The sequence below is a fragment of the Oreochromis aureus genome, linkage group 14, assembly GCF_013358895.1.
Source record: "Oreochromis aureus strain Israel breed Guangdong linkage group 14, ZZ_aureus, whole genome shotgun sequence".
NCBI lineage: Eukaryota > Metazoa > Chordata > Actinopteri > Cichliformes > Cichlidae > Oreochromis > Oreochromis aureus.
In genome coordinates, this window is record NC_052955.1 from 36,286,937 (window position 1) to 36,312,126 (window position 25,190).

Sequence of the window (25,190 nt, forward strand, 5' to 3'; positions counted from 1 at the left end):
CCTGAGGGTAGCCGTTCAGTGGATTCGAACCTCCGACCTTCCGATCATGGGGGCGACCACGCTACCTACTGAGCTATTCCTGCCCCCAACATGAAGTACCCTTTGAAGTTCTAAGTAGAAGATATGAATGCAGCATTACTTACAATCCCTGTTGTGACGATCATCGTTAACCAACACTACAACACTACGGCAGCAGTGATCGTAGAGATGCTTGGCTATAAAATGATCAGCCAGAAGAAGCAGTACTCATGGAGTACTAGTGGCAAAGATCAAAGCAGTATGGAAGGAAGTTAATCAACAATCGGAGCTGCAGAAAGCTGTGATGTAGAAAGTCATACCTAAGATGTACAGCAAGCTATCTATACCTGAGGCCTTGGAAACTGCCAAGCAAGGACTCACAGCCTTGGCCAGCCACTTGAAGAGGTATACTAGAGAGATAGAAGGCAAGGGAATAAATCAGCTGTACACTACTGAACCATCCAAGGTGTACTCTGTGGCAGGAGAACAATATGAGAAGAGCCCCACCAAGGCTGGAGACAGAGCAATACTGGAACAATATAGGATAAAGGCTAGTGGCTCTAAGAACAGAACACATCTACCTCCCTGAACAGGATCTTGTAACAATCACAGTTGCAGACACTTATGCTTATAATTATGCAAATTCTCATGACCATTGATCAACAACCACTGATCAAGGCCCACTGATCAAAGACCACTGATTAATGGCCATGAGTACCATTCACAGAGAGTTGGGGAATGGCTGCAATCACAGCATTCGTGAAAGATGTACCCTTAGGCCCCCTCCTCGATTCAGCGATGGTCTTTCCGTTTTCATGTAAATGACCTCCTTGACTCCGCGCTCAAACCCATGTTCCTCCCTGTTCAGGATGTATACATCCTCATCATTGAAAGTGTCGAGGATGCCAATGTTCACATTTTGGACAGAGAAGACAGATGATTTGAAAGAGGAGTGAAAGAAGCCATTTATGTCTATTGTAAGCGACCATCTTTGAACAGAGGCGGTCACGGACAGGAAGCAGCACGCGAGGCTGGGGAAGAATGTCTCGGACTCCCGGACCATCAGCACCGGCTCCCCTCAGGGCTGTGTTCTTTCTCCTCTGCTCTTCTCCCTGTACACTAACTGCTGCACCTCCACCCACCAGTCTGTCAAGCTAATTAAGTTTGCAGATGACACCACCGTTATTGGACTCATCTCGGACGGGGATGAGTCTGCCTACAGGAGGGAGGTTGAACGTCTGGTGTCCTGGTGCAGCCACAACAACCTGGTGCTGAATGCCCAGAAGACAGTGGAGATTATTGTGGACTTCAAGAAGCACACAGCCCCACTCCCCCCTCCATCATCCTGACTGACACCCTCATCACCACTGTGGACTCATTCTGCTTCCTGTGTACCACCATCACCCAGGACCTGAAGTGGGAGCCCACCATCACCTCCGTCATAAAGAAAGCCCAGCAGAGCATGTACTTCCTGAGGCAGCTGAAGAAATTCAACCTGCCAACACGGACGATGATGCAATTCTGCACTGCAATCATCGAGTCCATCCTCACCTCCTCCATCACTGTGTGGTACGCTGGAGCCACTATCAGGGACAAACAGAGACTGCAGCGTGTTGTGCGCTCTGCTGAGAAGGTGATTGGCTGCAGACTCCCATCTCTGCAGGACCTGTACACCTCCAGGACACTGGGGCGTGCAGCTCGGATCACAGCTGACCCTTCTCACCCTGGACACAGTCTGTTTGACCTGCTCCCCTCAGGCAGGAGGCTCCGGTCCATTCGCACCAGAACCTCTCGCCATAAGAACAGTTTCTTCCCCTCTGCTATTGGACTCATGAACAATAACCATATGACTGTTCGCACCACTAACACATGACCCTACACTGTGTTCACTGCATCATTCCATGTTTGCACTGATCACCACCTGCACTCATGTATATATCTATCTACTTAGCACTTTTAATTTTAATTTTTATGTTTATTTAAGCGTTGTCTGACAGTATGTTTTGCACTAAGTACCGCAGCAATGTCCTAATGTTGTAAACCTGCTCAACATTTGGCAATAAAACCCATTCTGATTCTGTTTCTGGCTTACGACACCAACTGTCTGCCATCTATAATCCAGTTTTGAGATCCCTTCCCAGACGCCTTAATGCCCACTCACACCCTGGGCCATCTGACCTCAGGAAATCACATGATAGGGTGGGGCTAGGTTTCAAAATGAGCTCACCCGAAACCCTGGCTGATTGTGACCCACACCCGTTTTCACACATTGGCTCATGTGATTAGGTAGAGGATCATCAGGGGGTCCTTTTGTCCCTCTTTGGGGGGTTACTCCCACGGGGTTTAAATCTGGGGCTCTCCACCATGTGACCTTAGAACTGAAGAAGCTTCTCAGATGAGAGGTGAAACGTCTTCAAGCAACTTAAAGAAGTCCAGACGCTTTTCTTTCCAAGCTCCTTAGACAAGTGAAAGAGTGTCCACTGGCCTGTAGGTGTAAATAGACTGCAGAGGCCTGGCCTGACGAGGTAGCTCTTCTGTGTTGTGCCATCCGCTTTGCCAGAGGTTGTTTGGTTTCCCCTATGTATAAATCCTAGCAATCCTCCTGGCACTTAACAGCGTACACTATGTTACTCTGTTTGTGTCGGACCCAACCCTTGGGGTGGACCAATTTTTGGCTGTTTTGGGGTTTAAAAGCCACAGAGACACGGTGTTTAGAAAAAATGCGTCTCAATTGTTCCAATTGTCCTGACACATACGGGATCACTACAGGTTTTCGCTTAGGCAGTGGTTGTCCTTCTCTCCTGGATTGGCTGGAGCTTTCTTTTTCTGCCTTCCCAGCTTTGACAAAAGTCCAGCTGGGATAACCACATTTACTCAGGGCCTTCTTGATGTGATGTTCTTCTGCTTCCCTGGCTGCTGTGTCTGTGGGGATGGTGTTCGCTCTGTGTTGTAGCGTCCTGATGACACCCAGTTTATGCTCCTGTGGATGATGAGAGTCAAACCTTAAATACTGATCCGTATGTGTAGGTTTCCGGTACACATCAGCTTTTAGCTGTCCCCCATTACTGATGGAAATCTCACAGTCTAAGAAGGCTAGCCTGCCACTTTTCATATCCTCCCTGGTGGATTTGATGTGTCGGTCCACCGAGTTAATGTGATCCGTGAATTGTGGTACGTCCTGAGATTTGATTTTTACCCAGGTGTCATCCACATACCTGAACCAATGACTTGGTGGTGTTCCAGGGTAGGATAGCATAGCTCTCTTTTCCACTTCTTCCATGTACAAATTGGCCTCGATGGGTGAAACTGGGGAACCCATGGCACACCCGTGTTTCTGCCTGTAGAACTGACCCTTGTATGTGAAGTAGGTGGAATGAAGACACAGTTCCAAAAGCAAACACACTTGGTCAATGTCCTGTTGCTGAGGTTGGGGTCATCCTGTAATCTCTTACGAACTACCTCCAATGCTTCCGTGACTGGGATGCAAGTGAAGAGAGATGTAACATCATATGAGACCATGGTTTCATCTGCCTCCATCATGACATCTCTCACCTCTCAACAAAATCCAACGTGTTCTGGATGTGGTGTTCAGAGCTGCCTACCAGCAGGTTGAGAATCGAAGCCAGAAACGTAGAGATGTTACAGAACCTGCAGTCAGCTGAGACTGAAGAAGTCACTTGGATGAGTGACGAAACGTTTCTCCCACTGAAAAAGCTACGTCCAGATGAACAGAATCAACTTTTGGAGATTTACTTACCTGTATGATTGAGAAGCATCAAGACACTTAAGAAAGGGTCTCCAGTATTTATAAGTTGGACAGCACCAGGCCCTGTTACACTGCTACGTGTTGTTTGGTGACATGCTGCAATACTAAAACCCAAAGAATGTGTGTTTCATTCATATTTCGTCAGTGGTTGAATGGCAATAAAGCGGAGTCTGAGCCTGAAAAAAGAAAAGAAAAAAAGATGATAATTTTGATGCAGTCAGGTGAAAACTTCTCTCAGATTTGACTGGTTTATATGGAAACACTCAGCTAACTTGTTTGTTTTCACAGCAGATTTTTGCTTATACTATCAGTGCTGTCGGTTCTGTATCTATACAGTTATCATACATACATGAACAGACAATTCCAGAAAAAAAATAGCTGTGTTAATTTGTTCCATACCTGCAGAGTCTTAGCTTTCATGGTCACCCATCTTCAACATTGAGAAAAGTCTGTTGCCAGCTGATTAGCTAACTATGAGCTGGTTTATTATGGATTGGATCCATCACCATATTGTACTTAATTTATTTGAATAAAAAAACACGTGCACAAAGCAGTTCTGAATTTGAGCTGTTTAATGTGTTGCATCAAAATGAAGGAAGACATGACTCTTTCTCACATCTTAGCTTTTTTCTCACCCTTCTTTAACTTCCCTTGTTTCTTCTTCATCTTCTTCTCCTCTGCAGTGGTTTAAGATTTCAGAAATGTAAAACGTATTAATGAGGGCAGGCTGTTTGAGCATGCTCGGAAAGGGAGTCCATGGGTGTGTGTGGGATCAAAGCTTCTGGCTGATGAAAGTGTGAAAGTGGTCTTGACAGAACGCAGAAGCTTTACAAAGTTGAGGACCGTGAGGATGTATGCTAAGCATAAGGAAGGAGTCTGGGGACTAGTGTGTGTGGGTACCACAGTCCAGGATGAGGCAACAAACATCCATGAATACATCAGGCCCCAACCAACCACGGGCTCAGTGAATACCTCAGGCAGCAGAAACCCAAGAAAGAGGAAGAAGAGGAGGAACCAACATTGAAGGACAGACCCCTGCACAGTACACTGTAAAATCTAATTAGTTCACAGAACTCAAAAAAACTATGCAAACTCGTTGCCTCAAAAAAATTGAGTAAAGTTTTACTTAAGATGATTAAGCTAGGGCAACTTACCCATTTTGAGTATACTGTACAGCCTCATTAGTTCACAGAACTCAAAAAAACTATGCAAACTCGTTGCCTCAAAAAAATTGAGTAAAGTTTACTTAAGATGACTAAGTTAAGGCAACTTATTCACTTTGAGTACAGTGTAAAAACCTATTTAGTTTCCAGAACTCAAAAAAAATATGCAAACTCGTTGCCTCAAAAAAACTAAGTAAAGCTTACTGTTAGGACAACTTATTCATTGCAAGTATTCTGCCCTCGCACTTAACTAGGCAGGCAGACAACCATCATCCCATGTAGAAAGACCACACCGTTGTTCCTTTCTGGCAGATTTATTTGATTGGATGCATAGCATGGCTTTGTTGAAATACATGAGTAGATGAATGGTAAAACTGTAAACAAACACAAAATATCCCGTGTGAGCTGACATAAGCAAACATTCTCACAATTAGAAGATGGTATGACCTGTTACTATGCAAAGCAAAGCAGAACGAAACAAGCTAACAAGCTAACGTTAGCGGTTAGCTAGCGCTAATTAGCATCTAGGCTAATGACTAATAAAGCACATCATTGAGTGAATTTACTTTCTCAAAATATCACAAACAACTCACGGCAGTTACTGCTAAACATTCACTGGTAAAACGCAACATTACTGCCAACTTACAGACTGTGCTGGCTTAAGAGGCAGCATAGGCAGGCACAGGAGTAGCAAACTGTCCTTCTCCCGTTAGACAGGAAGTAATGAGAAGTAGCACTTCCGGTAGGATGTCAAAATAAAATGAACAGTGTGCCAGAAACAAATAAAGATTGCATGAACTTATATAACACTACATAACATGAGGAGCGACTCTTAAGGAGCCAGAACACTCCCCGCCTGACATCAGTAAGATGTCACACTTGGACCCAAACTAAACTTGTTGCACAGCATCTGATACAAGAAGAACAACGTCCGTGACTGGCCTTAAGTAAACTTTGGCTTTACCATCTTTCACCACCTTGACTTCTACCTTCCTGACAAGTCCGTCACTACTAGGATGAACCTTTGCAATCACCCCCATGGGCCACTGATTTCTCTTCACAAGAGGATCTTTCAGGAGGACCACATCCCCCAGCTGCAGGTTTGGTCTGGTGGAATGCCACTTGCGGCGACACTGTAGTGTTGACAAGTATTCCTTACGCCAACGATGCCAGAAAGAGTTGGCCAGACTCTGAACTCTTTTCCACTGTTGCCTGTAGAGGTCCTTCTCCCCGAAGTCGCCTGAGGGTGTAGGAGGTGCAACAACTTTTTGCGTGAGGAGTGTGGCGGGAGTAAGGATGCACGGAATATCTGGATCACTTGACACTGGAACCAGCGGCCGTGCGTTGATGATGGCGGCCACCTCTGCCATGAAGGTGGTCAGGACGTCGTGCATGAAGGGCCTGGAATCAAGTTGAGCGAGCTGGGAGTCTAATATCTTACGTGCCACTTCTATCATCCGCTCCCAACTGCCCCCCATGTGAGAAAAGTAGGGAGGGTTGAAGACCCAACTACATCCATTATCATTTAGGAAGGACTTAACATGTGGGTCACAAGGAATCCTTCTGTCAAACCCTAGCTCCCTGGAGGCTCCTGTGAAGTTAGTTCCACAGTCCGATCTCAATTGCTTTGCAGGCCCTCTGACTGAAAAGAACCTGCGGAGAGCGTTAATGAAGCTAGACGTGTCCATCCCCTCTATGATCTCTAGGCGAACTGCCCTTGTGCTCATGCAGGTGAACATCACTGCCCATCGTTTGCTGCTGGCAAGTCCGCCCCGAGTACGACGAGAGGCAACCGACCATGGCCCAAACACATCTATGCCTACATAAGAGAATGGAGGCTCAGCACTAAGACGTTCTGCAGGAAGATCTGACATTTTTTGGAACTGTGTTACTCCCCTTAGCTTGCGACAAACTACACATGAGTAAATGAGGCTGCTGATCTGGCGTTTACCTCCTAAGACCCAGTAACCTGCGGATCTTAAAGCACCCTCTGTAAGATGACGCCCGTGGTGCCTGACCCTTTCATGGTAATAGGTTAGTTACATGGTGTTTGTGCGGCATAATCAAGGGGTGTTTTTCTGCGGACTCGAGGTCAGAATGAAGAAGGCGTCCACCAAGCCTCAGGAGGCCTGATTTGTCAAGGTAGGGAGAATGCTTTAAGAGGGGGCTTTTCTTTGGGATGTCCATCCCTGACTCTATTTGTTTGAGCTCCTCTGGGAAGCTTTCTTGTTGGACTGTTTTTATAACCGTCTCTCTTGCTTGCTCAAAATCTGAGGTAGTGAGTTCATGACATATATGCCATCCCTTACATTGTCCACCTGATTGCTTTACCTTAAAGGTGCGTGCAATGTGCGCCAAAAGTGCAACTGCCCTGGTAAGGGACTGCCAGCTGGAGAAAGTTTCTAAGTTTGCAGTCTTTAAACAGAGGCGTGATGTTTGACTGGTGGCAGTGATCAAGAGATGAACTTCAATGTCTGAGTCGGGGTTTTGAAGTTGGAACGAACGTATCTGATGAGTTGCTCTCTAAGGGCTTTAAGGGAAACTCTGGCCCTTTCAACCATGTGCTGGACAACAGTTTTTCGGCAGGTAGAGATCTGGAGCCGTGATCGGCTGGGTTGTGCACCGAGGGTACATAGCCCCACTGAGTTGGTTCTGTTGCTCGTCTGATGCGTTGCACCCGGTTGTTCACGAAAACGTGAAATCTTCTTGCCTCATTGTAGTTATAGCCAAGAACGACTTTGCTGTCAGAGAAGAAGCGCATGTTACTAATCTGAATGTCCATTTCATCTCTGATTAGCTCCCGAACTTCCACCGCTAACACCAATGCACACAGCTCGAGCCTGGGAATGGTAAGTTTCCCGAATACGAACGCAAACTCTGTCTCACCATTTTTGTTCGTTAACTTCAGGTAAGCCACAGCTGCAATAGCCTGGGTTGATGCATCACAGAAGACACAGATTTCTCTGTGGTTCGCACCAAGAAAGGAGAAGGAGCAGTATGGCCTCGGGATATGGATTTGCTCGAGTTGTTTGAGAGCATTCTTCCATTCTGACCACTCCTTGAACATGCCCTCTTGAAGAGTCTCATCCCACCCACAAGTCTCTTTTGTCAGTTCCCGCAACAGTGCCCTCCCCTTGATGCTCACTGGCACTGCAAACCCCAGCGCGTCAAAAAGGCTGTTGATAGTGGACAGAACACCTCTTTCCGTGTAAGGCTTTTTGGTTTGAGAGACTCTGAATGTGAAAGTGTCACCTTCAATGTCCCAACATACTCCTAAGCTTCTCTGCATTGGAGGAAACTGTGTTGAAATCTATGTCCTTGAGCCCGCTTGCCAAGTCTACAGTAGAGAATGCTTTCATGACATTTGGGCTGTTTGAAGCTATTTTGTGGAGCCTCAGGTTGGACGCAGCAAGCAGCTCCTGTGTGTCTTTGAGGAGCTTGATTGCCTCTGACTCAGTAGGGAGGGATTTGAGTCCATCGTCGACATAGAAATGTCTTTGGACAAACTGCTTGGCCTCAGAATAGTGCTGTGTGTCGGACAGGTGTGCCACCTTTCTCAGACCGAAAATTGCCACCGCTGGGGAAGGGCTGTTGCCGAACACGTGCACTTTCATTCTGTACTCGACAACTGGCTCTCTTGGGTCACTGTTGCGGTACCAAAGGAACCGGAGGAAGTTCCTGTGGTCTTCTCGCACCTGAAAGCAGTGGAACATTTGTTGTATGTCCGCTGTGACAGCCACCGTTTCTGCTCTGAAACGGATGAGCACCCCGATCAGACTGTTGTTCATATTTGGACCTTTGAGCAGCACATCATTTAAGGACACTCCCTGAAACATTGCACTCGAGTCAAACATCACCCTGATGTTCCCGGGCTTCTGTGGGTGATAAACGCCAAAGAAAGGCAGATGCCCCCATTCTTCTCCTTCGAGAGCTGGTGCGGGTTCGGCATGATCCCTGTCAAACAACCTCTGCATAAAATCCATAAAATGTCTCTCCATCTCAGGGCATTTATTTAATGTGCGGCGCAACGACTCTAAGCAGCTGAGTGCTTGGTTTCTGTTGTTTGGGAGGCGGGCTCTCGGTGTACGGAAAGGAAGTGGAGCTGTCCAGCTATTTGCATCGTCTTGGTAAAAGTCTCTTTCCATAATTTCCAGAAAGGCTTGGTCCTCAAGGGAAGGGGCCAGCTCTTCATCCTTTTCACTTTGCAGGAATATGTGTTTCCCTATTTGACATGAACTGTGAGTGTCCCAGGGTTTGTTGTGTGACTGTGGCTGCTCTTTGACATGAAAACTGTTCTGACAGGGTGTTAGGAGACTCGGACGCCCGTTCTCTAGAATATTCGTTCTGTATGTGCCTATGATGGCTGGCTTATGGGCTCCCCCTAGGCATACATCCCCTACAATAACCCACCCAAGTGCAAGTCTCTGGGCAAATGGAGCATTGACTGGTCCATTCACTCGTTCATACACTTTGTGCACTTGTATTATGTCTCGGCCTAACAGCAACATAATCTCGGCCTCAGGGTCTAGGGGCTGCATGTGATCTGCTAGGTGTTTGAGGTGCGGATGGGCTAGAGCAATCTCTTGCGTTGGGATTTCATTCTTGTTGTCTGGGAGTGAGTCACACTCGAGCAAAGAAGGCAGAGGAGAGCTGAACTGGCCATCAACGGACTGTATAAAGAGGTTCGCAGCTAAGCGGCCATTTGTGGTGGAAACCCCTGTACATGTCTTGAGTGTGTATGGCGCTAGGCACTAGGTTGCTCATTGGAATGCCAAAGGTGTCGAAAAGATTTGACTTCACTAATGACCTATTGCTCTGGTCATCTATGATAGCGTAAACCTTGACTTTTTTGTCTAGATGCCCCTTTGGATAAATGTAGGCTTGATATATTTTTGAGCAGGAACGCCCCCCACCTAAGTCCCCACAAACTTGAGTGCATGCTGAGCTTGTCTCCAAGTCTAGGCTATTCTCCCCGCCATGCTCCTCCCTGTCCTGGTCTGGGGCAATGTTTTGAGCTTTTGTGTTTTGTGTCCATGGAGCTGGACCTGCATGCAGTGCTGCAACGTGTTTGTTGCTGTTGTACTCGAGGCAAGTAATCTCTTCCTTACAGTCTTTAGCTTGGTGAGCTGAGGAATTGCAGCACCTAAAACAGATGTTGTATTCTCTGAGGTATCCTTTACGCTCGTCTAGTGTCTTTTCCCTGAAACCTCTACACTTCTTTAACGGGTGCGGTTTCTTGTAGATGGGACACAGTTTGTTTGTAAACTCACTCGTGCTGCCTAAGCTTGGTTTGTGAGTTTCGTTTACCTCTGTTTTGTGGACGGCAACAGGCGGTCTTGACTTGACAAATCTTGTATAGTGGTTGTCGTGAGTTGTTGGATAGGATGTGGGACCTGATACAGTAGACTTAAAACTGGGGTCATTTCTCATTTTCGCTTCATCTTGTATGAAGCGACAGAAGAATGAGAATGGAGGGAAATATACATCATGTCTCTGCTTGTATTTAGTCCCCTCTGACATCCACCTGTCTTGAAGATTTGTTGGCAACTTATCAACTATTGGGGCAATGCCACGTGATGTGTCCAAATACACTAGCCCAGGTAAAGAGCCGTCTGATTTGGCTGCATCAATTTCAGAAAGTAGGTCGCCAAGTTCTCTGAGATTCTGGGGGTCTTTGTTTGACACTCTAGGAAAGCGTTCAAGTCTGTCAAGGAGCGACTTCTCAATAGCCTCTGGAGTGCCATAACATTCTTGTAGCCGTGTCCAAACTCGACGTAGGCCCTCTGCTGGATTGTTGAGATTGACAGAGCGTATACGTTTGGCATGCTTAGACGACTCTTCTCCAAGCCACCGGGTGAGCAAATCTAACTGTTCGCTAGGCTTTAAGCTTAACCCTTCAATAGCATTACAGAAAGAAGCTCTCCATGCCCAGTAGTCCTCTGCTCTGTCTGTAAACTTTGTCAGACCATCTGCCACCAATTCTCTTTTTGCCAGAAACTTAGCGAGATTAGCAAAGTCACTGTTCCCGTTGTTGAATTGTGTTGGTTGGAAAGGTGGAGCGTAAGGGGAAAAGCTGATAGGTTGAGGTGTGGTACTTACATACCTTTGGCCACATTTTTCTTGGGTATCAGCAGCTGGTGTCAGATGGCTACCGATCTCATCTTTGATGTCCTGTTGATTTACCTGTGGGATATATTGAGGTGAAGTGGCTGGATCGGGGTTTGGACTGATGTCACATTGTTTTATGGGTGTAAAGTGTTTAGGGTCCGGCAAGTCTTCTCTGCGATGCTCTGGTGAAGAATATCCAAGATAACTCTGTAGTCTGTGTGACTGGGTTGAATCTGGAAGCTGGCGTAGAGCGTATGAGTTCAGCACTGGTTGTGAGTTGTCTTGACCCTGTCGTGATTCCCCATGTTGTTTTTCTGACACACGAGATGACCACATTTCCCCATTTACCTCCTCTGCTATTGCTGCTTCAAATACATTGGCTTCAGCGAGCGCAGCTTCTGCTTCCTTTTCTTCTTTTAGTGCTTCTAATGTAGCACTTAACTCTGCTTGCCTCATTTTCACCTCAATCTCCCGTCATGTAAACTCTGCTCTGGCACGTGCTGCTTCGGCCTTTGCCCGTGCTTCGACTGCTGCTTTGGCGAGTGAGCTGCGGGATCTGGATGTTGATCCAGAGCAGGTGGACCGGACCTCCAGCTGCTCCTCCTCTGCTGACAGCATAGTCACATCTGGGTCAGATGTCTGGGAGACTGTGCCTCCTAAAGTAGCCGTTTCGCCAGTCTTTTTACTATTCTGCCCTCGCACTTAACTAGGCAGACAGACAACCATCATCCCATGTAGAAAGACCACACCGTTGTTCCTTTCTGGCAGATTTATTTGATTGGATGCATAGCATGGCTTTGTTGAAATACATGAGTGGATGAATGGTAAAACTGTAAACAAACACAAAATATCCCGTGTGAGCTGACATAAGCAAACATTCTCACAATTAGAAGATGGTATGACCTGTTACTATGCAAAGCAAAGCAGAACGAAACAAGCTAACAAGCTAACGTTAGCGGTTAGCTAGCGCTAATTAGCATCTAGGCTAATGACTAATAAAGCACATCATTGAGTGAATTTACTTTCTCAAAATATCACAAACAACTCACGGCAGTTACTGCTAAACATTCACTGGTAAAACGCAACATTACTGCCAACTTACAGACTGTGCTGGCTTAAGAGGCAGCATAGGCAGGCACAGGAGTAGCAAACTGTCTTTCTCCTGTTAGACAGGAAGTAATGAGAAGTAGCACTTCCGGTAGGATGTCAAAATAAAATGAACAGTGTGCCAGAAACAAATAAAGATTGCATGAACTTATATAACACTACATAACATGAGGGGCGACTCTTAAGGAGCCAGAACAGCAAGTATGCAGTATTAAGAATAACTTGATATTTCTGACTAATACTAATTGTTTACCTACTGACAAACATTTCAAGTTCAACTAAATGAAAAAACAATTTGTGGTAACCTGGATATGATTAAAAATAATTAACAACACTTTTTGTAATGATGTTAAAAGCAGCCCAACTTTTATTTTCAAATGCAAAAAAGTATAACGGCCAACATACTGGACACTGTTCTCTTGAAAATGCTCTTTTTGCACAATATTTTTATGTTTACTGTTCCTGCACTACCTACATACCAAGTATGTTTACGGTTTCCTTTGCACTACTTACCTAGTCAGAATAGTTAGTTTTAGTTAGATAGTTAGTTTTTGTTAATTTATGTTGTAATTTATGTTAGGTCAGTCTGTCCTGTCTCTAGTTAGCTAGTTTAGTGATTTTCTGTTAATTTATGTTGTAAATTTATGTTGCATGTAGCACCTTGGCCCTGGAGGAACGCTGTTTCGCCTTACTGTGTACAAACTGTATATGGCTGAAGTGACAATAAAGCCAACTTGACTTGACTTGACTTGACTTGACTTGACTTGAACAACAAACAATTATATTGCCATCACTGTTATAATCTTACAATGAAACAAAGTCTCAGATTTAATTATTCTGAAAAAAAGGTTAAGGCCTACCACAAGTTTGTTTTGTACTTACATTACTTATATAATCAAAATAAAATATTTATGTTCTGTCACAAGTGCAGTCTCTAATTTAAACAACACATTTGTTTTTCATTCAAACACAGGAGCTGGAATGTTGTAATATTTTAAGGATGGCTTGTTTCCAGTCCAGGCATTACTGCCTAAATGACTATCATGGATCAAGGTGATCCAAATGTAAGTGCAGAAGAAAGTCTTTAACTTCCCTTAAGTACAGTGGCAGTGGATGTGGGTTGGAGATGCAATGAGCTTGAACCTGCAGGCGACCGTCTTCACTGACCACACCATCTGTGACGGAGGACTCATCTCTCCTGTTGTCCTGCAAGCAAACAATCATATTTTTTGGAACACGAACTTAATTGCTTTCTTAAAACATTTTTTTCTGCATTTCGTATAGAACAGACTCCAATTTAGACAATCTCAGGCTCTCTTCCCACCGGAGAGGTGACATTCAATGTCCCACTTGTCAGTCTGGATAGCCCTGACCACCACCCGACACACAATAATGTCATGAAAGCATCATTTTAAAAAGGGCTATACAAACATGGCCAATAACTTTCATTCTAATGATCTGCAAAATGATTTGGCACAAAACAAATTTTGCTGTTAGAAAATTTGCAGACTTCACTATATACAGTGTAGACCCTCTAAACTAAGTTTGGGGGATGTGATCTTTCAAGAAATGCAGACCAAACTGTTGTTGTTTGTTTACTTACACAGCATGTCTTGTAGAATTAACTGGAGTCAACAGCAACAGCATAGTGCAGTCATATCACAAGTCTAATAACAGAAGACAGGAAAAGATCAGTAAAGAAACAACTTCCCCAAACCAAAGCACAAATAAAACAATAAGAAAAACAGGCTGATCTAGAGTATGATTAAAGTTCAGCCTGATTAATATAAATGTTACTGACAGTTGCTAATATATTGGAAAACCAAAATACTTACCACTGAGTTGATGTCTTTCTGTCCAACAGCAGGAGTGCTGGTCCCGAGCCTCAAAGACAGTAAGAAGCAAGCAGAGGGAGAAAAAAGCTGATTTGATCCTTAATGGATGTGCAATCATTATAACTTACAACACAGAAGGTCAATGTAGACCCCATACAACCAAATTAGACTAACACATATAGTATTAAAAACACCATCTTCTACTGTGTCTGAATGTGTGGTATTGGCACTGTCAGTTTAGGCCTAAAGAGATATGTGTTTAAAAAAAGACCACCTAATTTAAATATAATCATTACATGCTTGTTAAAAGGCAGGGTTTATATGTAACATAATGTTTCTTATGATTCAACTGTGGAATTTAACTTAATTCTTTAGAAGGACAAGCTATATTATTTTATTCTCAACTATAAAGCCAACCTAGACTTTAACATTTAACAGGCCACTAATCTGGATTATAGCATTCATAGCAAAACTTGTTTTTAAACACATTTTTTAACAAGATAAATACTATTGTTATTATTATTATTATTTAAAATGTAATTAAACAGAAAAGTCAGTTAAATATAAAAGCAGTTTGCTTATGTTGTTAAATAAAGGCTAGATTTGACATTAATAGATGCCACAGATGTTCAAAAGCTGCCACAAAGCATTAAAAAAAATAGATGTCTCCAAAAAAGTCGGAGCATTTTTGCAAATATGTGATGTCTTGATAAATCGAGCAGATATTTGAACTTTATGCAGCTACATTCTCGCCTGAACATCCGGACTGATCCGTGAGAGGGAGGAGGACGGTAGTGACGTGGCATTTTCAAACCACATCGTTTCATCCTTCCGCACTGAGAAGCAAAACTTCCCGCTTACTTAGTTTTTCTAAGTTAAGACAACTCAAATAAATTGAGTTGATCAGCGTTTTTGTATAAAAAGTACTGGTAAATTACTTAAATTGAGTTCTAATAACAAATTGATAAAATTGAGTTCAGCCTACTTAATATTTTTAATTAAACACAATATTAGATTTCATCACACACTGGTGATGGCAAGCTACGTTGTAGCTACAGCCACCCTGGGGCACACTGACAGAGGCGAGGCTGCCGGACACTGGCGTCACCAGGCCCTCTGACCACCACCAGTAGGCAACGGGTGAAGTGTCTTGCCCAAGGACACAACGACCGAGACTGTCCAAGCTGGGGCTCGAACCGGCAACCTTCCGATTACAAGGCGAACTCCCAACTCTTGAGCCACGATCGCCCGTGGTGGATGACGACCGAGCTAAGGTCCTGTGGGACTTCCAGATACAGACAGACATACACCACTATGTCCGGTGATGGCTAACCAACCGGATATAGTGGTGGAAGGCAAACAGAAGAAGACGGCCATAGTGATAGACGTAGTGGTTCCGAATGACAGCAACATCGGGAAGAAGGAACACAAGAAGCTTGAGAAATACCAAGGGCTCAGAGAAGAGCTGGAGAAGATGTGGAGGGTGAAGGTAACGGTAGTCCCAGTGGTAATCGGAGCACTAGGTGCGGTGACTCCCAAACTAGGCTAGTGGCTCCAGCAGATCCCATCTCTGTCCGGAAGAGCTCAGTCATAGGAACAGCTAAGATACTGTGCAAGACCCTCAAGCTCCCATATATAGCTCCTACATATATTTGAGAGAGAGAGAGAGAGATTGTGGCTTATAAGTACAGTCCATTTAAAAATCACACCTTGAAATATATACTGAAATTGTTGATTCTTACAACCTTTTGGAGCCCCAAAAATAACAGGATTGCTCAATACTATTTCCCTTCGCTGTGAGGAGGCGATTGGCTCCGACAGAGCTTTGACTGCACTCCGAAGGAGGCTATGGACATTGAGTCTGAGGGGACCATTTTCCACAGCTCCACTGGCTGCTACAGCAAGGTTAATAGCAACTGTTGTGGTGTTAATCCCAGAACCAGCTGTGCTGGTTCTGCTTAGTCACTGGTGGACACCGGAGATGAAGGGAGCCGCCAGGCCTGAAGGAGTCTTATCATGAAGGAGTCTTAGCAGGCCTGTGGGACTCCAGAGGCAGCAGACAGGTACTGGCAGACCCAGGGGAGTGCAGCTGTGCTAGTGGCTGATGGAAAAACTCTGGTGTGGGAGGAGTTCGGAGACTCTTGGTTGCCTTCAAAGCGGTTCTAGCAAACCGTCAGACAATTCAGGAGGGGAAAGCAGTATTCTAAACACACTGTTTACAGTGGTGCTGACCCCGACAGGGGATTTAGTCAGGTGGTGGAAGGAACACATTGAGGATCTACTCAATCCAATAGTCACACCTTCTATAGTGGAATTTCTTTTTTTCATTATTTTTATTTCATTATTGGGTTTTGTAGATGATGTGTTCTGTTAGCTTCTAGCTTGCACAGGAACAGTTTGTAGCTGAGTATGAAGCAGTGGGGATAAAAATTATCACCTTCAAGTCTAGACAAAAATGGGTTGAGTGATTTCCTGATTGAGTACAAATAAAGAAATTCATATTAAAAAATGTTGAATAATAGATTTTTTGGGGGGGGGGGTGAAATTTGTAAATGTGTCCAAATCTGCTCATGTGCCTGAATGCAGTTATACCTAGGCATGGCTCAAAAGGAAGAAGTGGAGGTAAAGAGACTTATAGTCAAGAAGAGAAGGCCAAATTTGAATTCCATTGAAATTTTTGGGAATTTGAAACTAGCTGAATGAAAAATGAAAACTCCACTGTGCTGCTACAAAAGTGGATTTTCTGGCTTCACCATTATGTGCCAATGCATCATTCCTGATTTGTTTGGATATCTTCTGTTGTCTCTTTCCTTGTAGGTTCCCAGCTACTCACTTGCCATAAGAGCTTTGGATAGTGGAACCCCTCCCATGTCCTCCACTGTGATGGTAAACATAGACATTTCTGACATCAATGATAATCCACCCACCTTTTCACCGGCCAACCTCTCTGTTGTCATACAGGTAATCTTAATAATCCTCACAATCTTCAGTTGAACCCAAATATAACAATGTCATGTAATAATTGTACCTATGAAGCGCCTTGAGGCGACTTTTGTTGTGATTTGGCGCTATATAAATAAAATTAATGGCACGGTGGTTAGCACTGTTGCCGCACAGCAAGAAGGTCCTGAGTTCAATTCCACCATCAGGCCGGGGTCTTTCTGTGTGGAGTTTGCATGTTCTCCCCGTGTTTGCGTGGGTTCTCTCCGGGTACTCCGGCTTCCTCCCACCGTCCAAAGACATGCAGCTTGTGGGGATAGGTTAATTGGATAATCCAAATTGCCACTAGGTGTAAATGTGCGAGTGAATGTGAGTGCGAATGGTTGTCCGTCCCTGTGTGTTAGCCCTGCGACAGACTGGCGACCTGTCCAGGGCGTACCCCGCCTCTCGCCCTATGACAGCTGGGATAGGCTCCAGTGCCCCCCGCGACCCTGAAAAGGATAAGCGGAAGCGAATGGATGGATGGATGGATGAATTGAATTGAATAATTCAGGTGAACTATAGTACTTAAATTCCCAAGTCAGTGCTTTAAGTAGGCCTGTCCGCTCCCCTATATCAGCATCTCTAAAAATTAGTCAGTGAAAAAAGGAAAGCTTACAGTTGCTGTGAAATCTGATATTGCAACACAGGCCAAACATATAAAAAAATTCTCATCTCTGTTTACAACTGTGTTAGATTATGTTATAAGCTAGCAGTTAAATATTTAAACACCAAGATTTAAATCAAAATGATTCCAGCTTTTGCCTGCCATCACTCCACAGTAAACTGTGGGTCATTCTAATTATTCTAACTGTTATGAGCACAGATACCTACTTCATTTTATTCTGTCATGTTTCTCATGATGAATGACATTATGAATGACCCTTGAACCTGAAATAGTCTATTAAAAGACTATAAATTTATTTTATTCTGCCAGAATGTTGATAACAGTCCTGTAGATTCTTTTTCAGATGTGTATTTTTCATTTTATTTTAATTTTAATAATCTTTAAATTCGGATTAGGAATTATGACTGAACGTGAAATGCATATAATGATTCATCGTCTTGGCTTCCTTTGACCAGGAAAACAAGCCAGTTGGTACCAGTATCCTGCAGTTGTCAGTCATTGATGAGGACTCCTCTCAAAATGGCCCACCCTTCGACTTCCGTATCTTATTGGGAAATGAAGGGAGGGAGTTTGTGTTGGAAAAAGATGGGACACTAGTAGCCAATCAAGTATTCAGAAGGGACCTGGCAACAGAATATGTAATTCAGATACAGGTAGAGTCAAACTGTTGCTTACACCACACAAACAAAGTTGTTGCACTCATTCTTCTCTACTGTCATACTATTGTAAAAGATAGTGTTTTAAGTTCAGCAAACTTTAGCGAAGCATGTATCTACCATTGCTGTGTCACAATTTGGCCACAGTGCCTGCTGCTCAGCAAGTTATACATTCTTCAATCTAAAAAAATGTTGTACCTTGCTAAAAAAAAAATTAAAGCAGCAATTAAAATGGTATATATTCATGTTTGTCAAAATGGTATTTAAAATGTTAGAAATGTTAGAGCCTGTTGGCTGAGGTATATCCTAGTGGTGAATTATTTTCATAGCCTTTTCTGTCTTTTGTCTGTATGTCTACTGCTATTGTTAAAAAGGTAAAAAATGTCAAAAAATATATTTTTGAAATATCCTCATTTAAAAAAGCTAAAGTAAAAGAAATGTTGCATATTTCAAATATCTTTTAATCTAGTTTATCTTTTAATATTTTTCATTGGTTATTTTTCTACTTCTGACTTCTGATCTGACTTTTCCTGCAGGTGACAGATTCGGGGAAGCCTCCTTTGTCATCCTCCTCCATACTCACAATCAGGGTGATTGAGGAGAGCCTCCATCGACCAGTAGCAGTACCACTGGACATTCATATTGTTACTATGGAGGATGAATTTCCTGGTGGTGTGATTGGTCAGCTGCATGCCACCGATGCGGACCCTTATGATGTTTTGACTTTTGGTCACGCTCCTTCAGCTCAGCGTAGTCTTTTTAAGATTAGTCCTCATGATGGAAAGATCATTGCCCTGGGTGGTTTGGATGCAGGCAGGTACTTTCTCAATGCTAGTGTCAGTGATGGTCGCTTTGCTGTTCCTGTACCCGTAAGTGTGCATGTGGAGCAGGCAACACCAGACATGTTGCGTGAAGCAGTGACAGTGCGTTTTGAGAGAGTGGCACCACAAGACTTTGTGGCGTTGTACTTGAAAAGCATGTTAAATGTGCTCCAGCAGTCTGCTGCTACTCAACAGCAGGACTCACTGCATTTGCTAAGTTTGCAGCCAGTTGGAGGGACGCAACAGCTGGATATGCTCATCACTATGGAAAAAGCAGGTGGTGGATACTATAAGGCAGCCTACCTCACCCAAAAACTAAGTGCATCACGGCGAAACCTGGAGGAAGTGCTTAGAGTGTCAGCTATCCTGGATAAGAACTGTTCTGGATTAGACTGTCGTGGGGCTCAGTGCGAACAGAGCATTGTCTTGGATTCACACAATCTCGCTACATATAGTAACCCACGGGTCAGCTTTGTCTCACCTCGCTTTCACCGGACCTCACGCTGTACATGCAATGGTAAATCAGAATTGTTTTTCTTTGCAGTCTTGCCTTAGACTACATGTAAGATACGCTTTTTGTGTATAGCGCTTTGTGACTGGCAAAGTAAATTAAAGTAATTAAATTAAAGTAATTTTATCCACTTATTTGCACTGCAGCTTAAATTAAGTGGAGTGAGTTGGATACTTGCTAAACTCCCATTGCTGTCTTTGTTTCTTCTATTTTAATAGTGTCTTACTGTGAGTTTCATTAGGATAGTTTCTCAATAGTTTCTTACTGTCTGTCCCTGTGTTTTGTGTGCATGTGTGTATGTATGACAGATGACAGCTGTTCTGTCCTGTCAGAACAATGCGAGGACCAACCCTGTCCACCAGACATGCAGTGTGTTTCAATAGAGGCCAATAGAGGGCGTTATGCATGCCAGTGTCCACAAGGCAAACTTGGAGAGTGTGCAGGTACATATGTCGGCAAAAGAGAAACAATCCAAAGTCAGCATGAAAATAAAAGATGCAAGAACAACAAGTAAAAAACTAACTGTAATGTAACTCTAGAGTAATGTCTAACATTTGTTGTTATTATTTTCGGTGCAGGACATTCATCTTTGAGTTTCTCAGGTAACAGCTACATCAAGTACAGACTCTCTGGACAGCTGCAAACAGAGTTGAAACTGAGTCTGAGGATCAGAACACTGCAGAGCCAAGGAATTATCATGTACACACACACTGAACCCTGCACTGTGCTAAAGGTACATTCACACACATTACAGTAGTGGTTTCCACCACTTCAAAGGACATTTTATTGACAGTCATTTGTTAAAAAGTAATCTATCATATCATATCATATCATATCATATCATCAACAGCAGCCTAAATCTTATGCTGCTGATCTCTTGAGTCATTAAAATAAAAGACTAATCGATCAATCAGTCTTACTACATTTTTACATTATTTTTTATTTGTTCATATTATCACTTTGTTTTTGTTTTTGTTTTTTGTATTTATCTTGATATCTTGATTTCAGATTTGTTTTTACTTAAAAAAAAGTTTGTTCATATGGTATTTTATTTTACTGATCAGCACACCATTTCACCTATTTAAGCTATTTTTAATGTACGTTTGTCATGTTTAACTTAGCTGCTATAATCTTATCTTTGTTTAGAACCTGTCATGCAGTTAAGTCCAGGTCAAAGTGTTTCACAGGTGATTGACAAGCCAAATAAATAATGTGTCATAATAAGAAGATAAAAATAAACTGAAGAGATAAATCATTAGATTAATTAATTATTTAATTAAATAAATTAAAATTTAAAACAACCTAAAAGCGGAGCAAGAGTGTAAGATAAGATACATGAAGATGGCGGTGTGCAATGTCACAGTGGCTCTACACATTTTTTCAGTCCTTTTTGCGTGTTTTGGGGGGGTTTTTTTCTTTCTTTTTGTTAGCGCTAATTTCACTTCTGTTTTTAAGAATATATAATATGAGAACCTTACATAAAACATCCTTAAAATATTTCAGAACAGAAGTATTGGGAAGAGAGGCGAACAGTTTCGGTCTACTGAAAACTGAAACTGTGTCACTCTGTCTCTGTTTTAACAGAGGCAGAGTGACACTGAAAATACTCCCAAACAGCCATGGCAACTCATGGTATCATCACTAAACAGCTGCAGCAGTTCATAGTACAAAAGGCTGCATCATGTCATCACCTCGAAATGCAGCAGAAAGTTGTGACAGCACCACACTGGAATCTACCCTAAACAATCATCAATCACAAATGCCACGACGAGTTATGGCATCATCCTAAACACCTAAACATCACCCTTAAAAAGTTACAGGAGCTTGTGGCTTGACCTCTAATGGCATGTCATAGGAACTGATGGTGTCACTACCTGTACGACTACTAGGTGCTAATACCACACTTTGAGCTAGCTGTCTCTCTGGATCAATTGCTATAGGATTGCAGAACTCTCAGGCATTTACAACTGAAATTCTTGACATAACTTTATCTCCAGTGCTACTTCTCTCTATTATAAACAAAATGGTTCAACTGCAGTTACAGATTGCTACACATACTTTTAACCAGGAATGTTGCATTCTTTTAATTAGAGATCTATGGCTATCTTCTCACTTCTATGGCTATCAAGCAAGCAAGCCACACATTCCGGTGTCAGGACAGAAACTCAGGACAAAAACAAAGACTCTAGAGCAAAAGAGAGGGATTATGCATTTACATACACAGTAAATGGCGCATAAATGCAAAAACCATAGGAAGTCACTGTTAACCCAATTTGTAATATCTGACTGTTAAAGGCAGACTATTTTATCTTCATTTTATCCTCATTAGTTTGACATTGTCAAATAATATAGTAGCTGGGCACATAGACATATGTAGTAATGTGATAGCTGCACAGCGACAAACTGTTCCCACAAAGTTGGGAGAATGAAATTGTTCAAAATGTCTTTGTATGCTGAACCATTAGGAGGTCTTTTCACTGGAACTAAGGGACTGAGCCCAACCCCTTAAAAACAGCCCCACACCACAATCCCTCCCCACCAAACTTTACACTTGCCACAGTGCAGTCAAACAAGTACTGTTCTTCAGGCAATCAGAAGTGTGATTCATTACTCTAAAGAACACCTCTCCACTGTCCAGTGGTTGCATGCTTTACCATTCTGTATCTGATATAATGTTGGATGCAGCCCATGAAGATCTTGACACACTGTTCTTGAGCTAATCTGAAGGCCACAAGAAGTTTGGAGGACTATAGAAATTGGCTCTGCAGAAAGTTGTCAAACTCTGCACGCTATTCAGCTCAGCATCCGCTGACACCGCTCTGTGATTTTCCGCTGACACCGCTCTGTGATTTTGCATTGGTTGCTTCATGGCTGAGTTGCTGTTTTTCCCAACTGTTATAATACTTTGCTACAATACCACTGACAGTTGTCTTTAGAATATTTAGTAGTGAGGAAATTCCAGCACTGGACTTGCACCAGTGGCACGTTATCACGGTACCATGTTGGAATTCACTGAACTCCTGAGAGTGATCCATTCTTTCACAAATATTTGTGAATTAATCTGCATACCTAGGTGCTTGGTTGTATACACCTGTGGCCATGAATGTAACTTGAACACCTGGATCTATGATTTGGATGGGTGAGTGAATACTTTCAGCAATATAGTGAATAACTATTAAACTGGAAGAGAGACAAACATTTGATGTGAGGTAACATAAAAAATCTCAGCCAATAGCAAAGGCAGAGAAAGAGAGGAAATTATGATTAACCAATGAAATGATAACTTTCAAATGAATCAACTCTCTCTCTCTCATTGGCTTGCACGTCTGTCAGCGAAGTGAAGTCAATGAGTTACCATGGTGATGGCCTTCAGTGTGTGTGTGTCTGGCATTTGGGCCTGTCTCTGTGATGGGCTTGACACTCTCCTCACAAAGAATCTAGTAGGTTCTTAATAGTAGTTTTCCATTTTGCAACTTTGATTCCAAGTTATTACACAGAAACTGTCACACTTGTTTAATGATAATAAGCCACGGCATTAAATATATTTAGAGTGTTACCTTCAGTTTTACCTTCAAAAAAGAATTTTCACATGTTGCATCAATCAATACTACTTTATTATTATGAGGTTAATGCCTCTTGTCAGTATGTATACAACCCATCCAATCCACACATGCAAAGTCAAACCATAGATGTCCACAAATTTAGTTATGTGTAATAATGAGAAACTACACAGGGAAGGAGTATTGAACACATGAAGAAAGGAAGGTGCTGAAATGCATGGAAGGTCATGACAGTAGCTGAAATCTATCAATAACTGGAAAGCAATCCTGCCACATAGTGCAAATTAATATCAGTAGCTTCAGTCCTCACTGATGGCCTATAAAAAGGTGCCTCATTACCAAGGTGTCACACAAAGAACATCTAATGATGAGTAAAACCAATGAGGTATCTTAAGACCTTTGCAACCTTATTGTTGGAAAACATACTGATGGCATTGTTACAGCATAATTTCTAAACAAGGGCATAAACTTTAAAGGCCTTAACTTTAAATGAAGGGCATTTAAAATTTGCTGAACAAAATTTAGGCAAGCCTGTGAAATACTGGGAGAATATAGTCTGGTCAAATGAAACCAAAATGGCACTCTTTGAATGCCATAATACAGACTATGTTTAGAGGTCAAAAGGCACTGCACATCACATCAAAAGCACCGTATCAACATTAAAGTTTGGAGGTGTTAGTATCATGGTGTGGGGCTGTTTTTCAGCATACAGCACTGGTATTCTTCAAATAATTGAAGAAAGGATGAATGGAAAAATGTATAGAGATATTCTTAATTTAAAAAAATTTACTGCCATGTACCAGGATGATGAAGAGGAAACAATGGTTGACGCTTCAGTAAGACAATGATCCCAAACACACGGCAGAAATTCAAAATGGGGTTCAGAGAAAGAAAATAAAGCTGCTAGAATAGCCCAGCAATTATCTTGACTGAATCCAACTGAAAATCTATGGAAAAAGACCTAAAGCTTGTGTTCATAGTAAGAGCCCACAGAGGCTTCAGGATTTGAAGACTGTTTGTGTGGAAGGATGGGCCAAAATCACACCTGAGCAATGCATGCGATTAGTTTCTCTCAATACAGGAGGCATCTTGAAGCTGTCATCACCAACATCTGTATTTTCTTTACAGTTAAATTACAGTTAAATTTTTTGCAGAATGTATTTATGTAACACTATATTTATGTACTTTGATGTTTCAAAGACTGTGCGTGTGTGTCTCTGTGCAGTTGGAGGATGGGAAGCTGTGGTTCCAGTTGGCTTGTGGACTTGGTGGAAATGATGACAGTCCTGACATGCTGGGCATCTCAGGTCGTCGTATCAATGATGGGAGCTGGCACACAATGGCACTTGAGCTGAATCGCAACTTCAGCAGCTTGGCACTTGATGACAGCTATGTTGAACGACGCCGTGGACCATCATTTGTACAGAGAGTACCTACAACTATCGTCTTTGGAGCACTGGTCAGTTCATGAGTACCTAGGGTTAATAACTTCCTACAGGAGTTAATTAACAGCTTTTTCATATCTTATCTCCTTTACATCAGACATGTTGACCAAAGGCAGATTGCAAACGGAAACTCAAACTCATCATTACCTGCTATTGTTAGCTGTGTTTCACAGATAGTAACTGATCTGAAAGCAGTAAAAGCAGACCACTAGCAGCTTGCTTCGTAGTCAGGTCTTCCCTTGATTTACCATCAAAAGCAAGTGGTTTATCCACAAAGAACAAGCTGCTAGCCTCTGAGCTTGTTATTGTTAACAGGGCATAGACATGCCCTCAGAAACACCAACAATCAGACAACCCCCTATGAGCAAGCACTTTGGTGAGAGTGGGAAGAAAAAACTCCCTTTAAACAGGAAGAAAGCTTTAAGTCTAGCAGGATAGACACAGACATGAGTCCATTGCAGTAACCTGTTGTAAAGCTGTTTCTGTACTTTGATGAGCTTTGAAAATTGACTGAAAATGTTCAAATAAACCATGGCTCTGGCGATGATTAGTTAGCTATTGTACAACTGTTCTTATAAGGATATGTTTGATAA

The 25,190-nt window shown here is 42.8% G+C and overlaps 1 protein-coding gene across 5 annotated transcripts in view; it reads left to right on the forward strand.

The window, feature by feature from the left end:
• fat3a (FAT atypical cadherin 3a) overlaps positions 1-25,190 on the forward strand; it is a 215,487-nt gene that overhangs the window by 170,887 nt on the left and 19,410 nt on the right. For all 5 annotated transcript variants that reach the window (XM_039622588.1, XM_039622586.1, XM_039622587.1 and 2 more), the window contains 6 exons: positions 16,815-16,958; positions 18,060-18,257; positions 18,797-19,598; positions 19,901-20,035; positions 20,171-20,325; positions 24,378-24,611. In XM_039622588.1, coding sequence (XP_039478522.1) covers positions 16,815-16,958; positions 18,060-18,257; positions 18,797-19,598; positions 19,901-20,035; positions 20,171-20,325; positions 24,378-24,611 — 1,668 coding nt within the window. The remainder of the gene's footprint in view (positions 1-16,814; positions 16,959-18,059; positions 18,258-18,796; positions 19,599-19,900; positions 20,036-20,170; positions 20,326-24,377; positions 24,612-25,190) is intronic.